At 48.8% G+C, this 7,604-nt stretch overlaps 1 protein-coding gene across 1 annotated transcript; it reads left to right on the top strand.

Annotated features, from left to right (window-relative positions):
- Positions 1 to 2,635: 2,635 nt before the first annotated feature.
- LOC147448424 (uncharacterized) lies at positions 2,636 to 7,440 on the top strand. The gene is made up of 3 exons (XM_086521400.1): positions 2,636 to 5,728; positions 5,819 to 6,062; positions 7,322 to 7,440. Exons 1-3 carry the CDS (start codon positions 2,636 to 2,638, stop codon positions 7,438 to 7,440), a joined length of 3,456 nt encoding a protein of 1,151 aa, XP_086377526.1.
- The last annotated feature ends 164 nt before the right edge of the window (positions 7,441 to 7,604 follow it).

Genomic DNA, 7,604 nt, shown 5'->3' with positions numbered 1-7,604 from the left:
CCACCAAGTCTAGTTGCCAATGATGAGGATTGACATAGTGAGCAAAGGGCCCTTGAGATAGCCAATGATGCGGACCAACATAGTGTACAAGGGGGCCTTGAGATAGGCAATAAGTACTTACCACTAGTTCATCAGGTTGGGTTGACAACGATTGTGTAATGGAATCTATCGACTTTATCATTTTTTTTTGTTTTGCTTTATTGCATTTGGATACAAGTATGCTAGCCATTTCCCTATGTGTATGTAGTTCAAAATGGAGCAAAGCCACTTGTTGCTTACTATGGGAGAGACACAACTGGACGATCTACTGGACCAGATTAGAGATCGCGACTAGACAAGATAGAAGACATGACATCACAAATTTTGCACGAGCTGTCTGGGGACCACTTAATGATTACACATCTCTTCGGTTGAAAGTGATAATAGCGATACACACTCTAAAAGATGTAGTCACAACCTATCAAGAAAACCTTGTGGATGTCCAAGTATGCATGCTTAAAGAGGAGATTTTTTGTGGTATGAACAAAAGTCTCATGCCAAAAGAACCAATTAAATAATAAAATGTGTTGATAATGAAGGTATCAAATGTGCTGATCAAGAATGGTATTCAATAGGGGAACGAACGACTGCATATGTAAATAGTATCTTATGTGCTGACAAAAACCATTTTGGAATCCTCTAGATGGATTTTGGTGTATCTGTGGACTCTCAAATGTCCTCATTGTATATACTCCTTGACGTACTTTTGCTTGCTGTGAAATGTACTTGTTGTCAATTCCATGGCTTCAACTTTTGGATCCTCCAACTAGCTTTTGACTCAGCTCTCAACTCTCAGATGCCATTATACATACTCCTAATTGTACTTTTGCTTGATGGCAAATGCACTTTTTGTGATTTCTATGGCTTCAAGTCTTGTGTTTGATGTCCCTCATGTAGTCACAATGAATAATGTTAAGTTCTCACTGCAGAAGAACGACTACTGTACTCAAATACAACAAACAATATTCTGCAACCATTTCTTTAAGTGGAATCTCCTTGACATGCTTTCGTTGAGTTAGAGAATAAAGGTTAACAAAGTAATCAAAGTCAAGTTTTACTTGGAAAATGATAAAAAGCGACATGAAATGGGTTAAAGAGGGTTTACAAACTTTGGAAGTGAAAGAAAAAGGGCAAAGTGTGAGTTTTGGGGAGGCAATGGAAAGGAATCTATAAAGATTCTACCTATTAAAATAGAAAAGAGCCAAAAAATGTAGATCCATGTGGTAGCACAAAATGGTCCATTAAGGAATGACGGCCACTTTCGGGCTCAAGAAACTCGGGTATCAAACAAAGATCGCCCAAGCACTTCACTAGTGCAAAATGCAACTAGAGCATTGATCCCAAAACCTGAACACTGGAGCTGCAAAATAACCGCAAAGCTGCAAATTGTTGTGTTGTTGATTTTTTTATATTTAAGTTAGTTTTTATATGTAGTGTGAACATTGTTAGCATGGGCATTATATAATATTGCAGGTGCCTAGAAAAGAAAATGCTTATAGCTGGTAGTTTGAGTACCTCTTCAAGTGGATTATTAATCCGCATTGCGCATGTGTGTGTTTTCATGCATCTTTGACTCTCAAGCTTTGGCTACATTGATCAATATTTAAGTCAAGGCTTCAAAACTAGAGAAAGCTAGAGATGATAGGCCACATTGCACACACTGCACACTTCCAATAATATTTTTTCTAAAAAAATGTTCATGGCTTTGTATATTTCTTTGTTGTTGGGGAGCCCCACTTGTTCAAGAACAAGTGCCAAGGGTTTTACTACTTTCTGTAAGGTGTTGGTGTTTGTAAAGAGGAATGGAACCTATAAGGGAAGTATGTGCCACTTCCCCCAACTTGCCAGCCCCGTTTTCATGTAATTACTTGCGTCCCTTGTATTCGGCACTTTCTTATGATATTGATCATTCGTTCGCGTTCCTCACTCTCGTGTCCCTCTTGCGTTCAGTTTTCAAGTTGCGTTCTCGTATGTGCATTTGCTTGCCTGCAGGACCCGTTTGCATCGCAGGTGAGCCGGCGCGGCCCCTTTCTCACGACGCCCCGAACCAGGGCGTCACACTTGGTATCAGAGCTTCGGCTCGAGTCCCCGCCGACCCAACGTCGGCCCGTGGCCCGTGGTTGTCACCACGTTTTCGGCCCGTCTGCCTCGTTTTTCCACGTTTTCTCCGTGTTCTCGGTCCGTGTTGCCCCGTTTTGCCCCGTTTCACCACGCCCCTCGCGTGATTGCCCCGTTTTGCCCCGTTCCTTGCGTTTTCTCCACGTTCCCCACAGTTTTTCACCGTTTTGCCTCGTTTGACCCGCGTTTCGCCCCGTTTTCACCGCGTTCTCCGCATTCTTGACCCGTTTTGCCCATTTTGACGCGTTTTCTCCACGTCCCCCGCCATTTTTCAACGTTTTATCTCGTTTTGCCCCGTCTTACACCGTTTGGGACCGGTTTTCACCGTTTTTGAGCCGTTTTTCGCGGTTTTCGTCGTTTTGGACCCCGTTTTGCGCCGTTTCATAATTTTTCAACGTTTTCAAGCCGTTTCTCGCAGTTTTTCAGTTTTTGACATTTTTGAGTTTTTCTTTTCGGCTTCGGCCACCAAAGTACAGAAATGGCTGGAGATCAAGAATATGATGACGGATACCGAACCGAGCCTGATCTGAATAAGAAGGAGAAGAAGAAGAAGGAAACGAAGACACGACAAGATACCCAAGACACAATAGAAAGGAGACTGGAGGCCCGCATCATGGCCTCCGTGGAACAACAGATCAACTTGATGTCGGCTAACTTGGGCGAATTGATTCAGTCACAGCTAGGCCAGCGATACGAAGACCGACCAGGCACCTCTAATGTCAACACGCGGTGTAACACACAAAGACGACCGCGACCTGAAGACGAAGAGTATCAGGATGATCAAAGCGAAAGACGCTACTACAGCCTTGACAGACACCTAGAAGACGAAAACAGACTGGGAAAGTTCAGACCCAGTCCCCCAGAGAAATACAAAGGCAACCGCACCTCACTGGAACTCAACAAGTGGTTCAGCGAGGTAGAAGACTACATGCAGTGGAACAACATAGGCAGACGCAGATGGGTGCAAGTGGCCAAAAACTTCCTGGCCGACGACGCCTATGTTTGGTTCCTCACTGAACAACCATCAAAGCACTGGGAGGACTGGGAAGACCTACAAAGAGACATGCTCAGCTACTTTGTCCCAAAGAATGAAGGAAACAAAGTCAGGGATTCGTGGCGCGATCTACGCCAAGACGGCCACATATCAGACTACATTGTCAAATACCGGCCACTCATGCTCCAACTTCCATTGATGCACACAGCAGACAGGTTATATGGCCTCCTGTACGGCCTTAGGCCCTGGTCCCGCCGCGAGGTAGAGAAGCAGAATCCCAACACCTGGGAAGTGGCCGCCAATATGGCCGAAAAACTACGCGACACAAGTTCAACCCCAGGTTTTCCTCCCAATAACCCTCGCCCCAACCATTTTGCCCCCACGCCCTCCAGCAACTGGGCTAACCCACCCGCTGGGCGAGGCCGAGAAGTTATAACCAATAACAGAAGCAATGACCCCTGCCCACCACCACCCAATGGCAACCCGAGATTAGGCCGTGGAAATGGCGCCTTAGTCCCATGCACCTTTTTTGCGCGCAACAATAACCAGTCGCACCCCGATCGCATCTGGTGCAATGACTGCAGAATCGCCCATGGACCCAACTACGCCTGTGTCCGCAAGAGAAATCAGGCATCAACATCATCTAGCAGAGCCAACACCATCCAAATTGAAGAACCACCCTCCCCCCCCCAACGAAGAAGCGAAGAAACGGATGACCCTATTGCTGACCAACAACTTCGAATTGGAGCAGTATCCCTCCATCCTCAATGCATGGCAGCAGCCATCACAGACATTCAGAACTTATATGTCCAGGCAACAATTGGGACCCAGCAACAGTGGATCATGATAGACTCAGGCGCTACACACAACTTTCTATCCCCGCAGTGCGCCGCTCGCCTGGGCCTACGCCTCACCACCGTCAATGAAAGTACAGTCAAGTTTGCCCAAGGAAAGGATAGCAATGTAAAGGCAGCCCGTCAAGTCCGGATCGAGATGGGTGAATTCACATGTCGCCTTGACTTCATAGTGGTCCCAATGGACGACTTTGAGGCAATCATTGGTCTCTCCTTCAACGACAAGTACCTCATTGCACTCCTAGGCATGAAGGTGGACCAATTACTCCTGAATAATCAAGGCAAAGCAGTGACAGTCCAAGGCGCCAGACTCACAACGCAGCAAGCTTTCACCCGCCAGGCACATCTTCAAACCAATCCCCCCCCCATTAACCGCCAAGACCCTGCTCAATTGGCAACGATGAAAGGCAAACAAAAGGTCCCAGAGACATCTTCTCCCAGGCTCAACCTCATGAGTGCAAAGCAAGCAGAGCGGGCCCTCAAGAAAGGAGCTCAGGTTCACCTCTGCATCATGCAGGCAAAGGAACAACCCACAGCAAGGCTCAACTCAATCACCATCGAGCAGGCCAAGGTGGGTGACCCCTCCCTTACCCCCATCCTCCAGAAGTACAAGGATGTCATGCCTCCAGAACTTCCCCCCGGCCTACCCCCTCCCCGTCAAATTCAACATGAAATTGACCTCATCCCAGGAAGCACACCCCCGGCGAAGGCCCCCTACCGCATGAACGACACCGAGCTAAAAGAGCTCAAGAAGAAACTCCAGGAATTGGAGGATCAAGGTTTCATCCGGCCAAGCAGCTCTCCTTTTGGGGCCCCAGTCCTGTTCGTCAAGAAGAAAGACGGTTCGATGAGACTATGCGTGTATTATCGGGCCCTCAACAAGATAACTATCAAGAACAGGTACCCAGTCCCCCTCATGGAAGATCTTCTGGACAGACTACAGGGTGCCCAATACTTCACGCGCATCGACCTCCGCTCCGGCTATCACCAAGTCCCCATCGCCTCCAAAGACATCCCGAAGACCGCCTTCCGCACACGCTACGGCTCCTGGGAATGGATGGTCCTGGGGTTCGGTCTCACCGGTGGTCCGGGCACTTTCTGCAGAATAATCCATGACAGTTTCCGCGACATGATTGACGACTACCTAATCACCTACATCGATGATTTGCTCATTTACAGCAAAACCTTAGAAGAGCACCAGAAGCATGTCGCCGCAGTACTCCAGCGCCTCCGGGAACACCAGCTGTATGCCAAGCTGGAGAAATGTGAGTTCGCTGTTCAGAAAATCGAGTTCCTGGGCTTCATCGTCACGTCAGAAGGGATTATGGTGGACCCCAAGAAAGTCGACGCTGTCATCAAGTGGGCTCCACCGACATCTATCAAAGAAGTCCGAGAGTTTGTGGGCTTCTGTCAGTACACACGTCGCTTCATCCGCGATTTCAGCAAGATCGCTGCCCCACTTACAGAGATAACCAAAGGCCACAAACCCTTTCAGTGGACGTCCAGAGAAGAAGAGGCCTTTGAGAACCTGAAGATAGCCATGTGTAGTACCCCCGTCCTCCGACTACCCGACTTCACCAAACCCTTTGAAGTCCACACGGATGCCTCCGATGGTGCCATTGGCGGTGTCCTCATGCAAGAGAATCAACCCATCGCCTACGAGTCTCGCAAGTTCATAGATGTGGAGACCAGATGGACCACCCATGAGAAGGAAATGCTCGCTGTCGTCCACTGCCTCCGAAAGTGGCGACACTATGTCCAAGACAAACACACCAAGGTCTACACTGACAACATCTCCCTCAAGTACTTCCAGACACAACCCAAAATCACCCCCAAGCAAGCTAGGTGGCAAGATACCCTGGCAGAATACGACATCGACATCATCCACAAACCAGGTACTACAAATGTCATGCCAGATGCTCTCAGTCGAATGCCCACCCTCACGGCTATCTCCACAGCAACCAGCACTCTACGCCAACGCATCCTTGACGCTCAGAAAGCCGATCCTGCTGTCCTCCGCATGCTCAACGACCACATCTCTGGGAAAGCGGCAGTGGGTCTCTTTGAAGTCAGAGATAACCTCTTATACGCGCATGGAAAAATCTACATCCCCAATGATCCAGAGCTAAAGAAAGACCTCATGTGGGAGGCTCATGACTGCAAGCTAGCTGGACATGGTGGCTAGAAGAGATCTTATGACAAACTACACCAACACTACATGTGGCCAAAAATGAAGGACGACGTAATCGACTACGTGCGCACTTGCCCAACCTGTCAACTGGTCAAAGCTCAAAGACTCAAGCCTGCTGGCCTCCTCCACCCAATGCCAACACCCTCCCGGCCTTGGGACATGGTAAGTATGGACTTCATCGTCGACTCCCCCCCTCCCACGGCCACACTACCATCATGGTGGTCGTCGACTACTTCACCAAGCAAGCTCACTTCATACCTGCAAAGCCTCCCGTCACCGCCTACCAAGTAGCCAAACACTTCTTCGCCAAAGTCTTCAAATACCATGGCCTCCCCTTAGCCATAGTTTCTGATCGCGACACCCGCTTCCTTAGCGACCTCTGGCGCGAGCTCTTCAAGCTGCTAGGCACCCAGCTCCGCTTTTCCTCCGCCTACCACCCAGAAACCGATGGCCAAACGGAAAGAGTCAACCAAGGCATTGAAGACTACATTCGCAGCTACGTCAAGGCAGATCAGAAGGACTGGTCCGAATACATGGACGTCCTGGAATTCCACTACAACAACTCCATCTATAGCAGCACTGGCTACACCCCCTTCGAGCTCTCCACAGGTAAAGAAGTCATCACACCTCTTGCACTGGCAACCGGCGATGTGCATGCCCAGGATCTGGAATGTGAAGAGTCTCTTCAACAATGGCAAACCCGCATGCAAAGGGGAAAGAAGAGTCTCGAGCAAAGCAAGGTACGCATCGCCAAATACGCCAACCAAAAGCGAAGGCCTGCCGAACTCTTCCAAGAAGGTGACTTAGTCCTCGTCAGCTCCCAGAATATCACCCTCCCTCAAGGCCTCTCCCCGAAGTTCAACCACCGCTACTATGGGCCATACAAAGTGCTCAAGTCCTACAACGACATCACCTACAAGCTGGATCTCCCATCACACATCAACATCCACAACGCCTTCCATGTAAGTCTACTCAAAAGGTTTGTGCCGGATAACACCTATGGTAGAAGCCTCCCCGAATATGTAAAGGATGGCCCGCCACATGAGCCGGAGGCCATCCTAAAGTCGCATTTTGGGCGACGGGGACAACTATTCTATGTCAAATGGCGAAATCGCCCTATGACAGAATGCACTTGGGTACCTGAAGAAATCATGCTTCGACTCGGAAGACCCCTTGTGCTGCGCTTCTACAACATGCCGACTGAAGAGGAGGACAACCCACTAAACGACACCCACATAGAGTAGTCCTCCATTCCACTTGTAACTAGCATAACCCTAAGTAGCTAGTTTTTTTTGGGCAACATCTAACTCCCCCCCTTGTAAATATCCGCCCCAAAACCTCAGCATCAACTTTTGTATCGGCACCTCTCAAAACCCCGGCTTGACGTGGGCGTCAAGCTCTCTCAACC

Source organism: Adiantum capillus-veneris, chromosome 10 (genome assembly GCF_014529385.1).
Source record: "Adiantum capillus-veneris isolate H3 chromosome 10, ASM1452938v2, whole genome shotgun sequence".
In the NCBI taxonomy this organism is placed as follows: domain Eukaryota; kingdom Viridiplantae; phylum Streptophyta; class Polypodiopsida; order Polypodiales; family Pteridaceae; genus Adiantum; species Adiantum capillus-veneris.
This window is presented reverse-complemented; position numbering and strand designations above follow the sequence as displayed.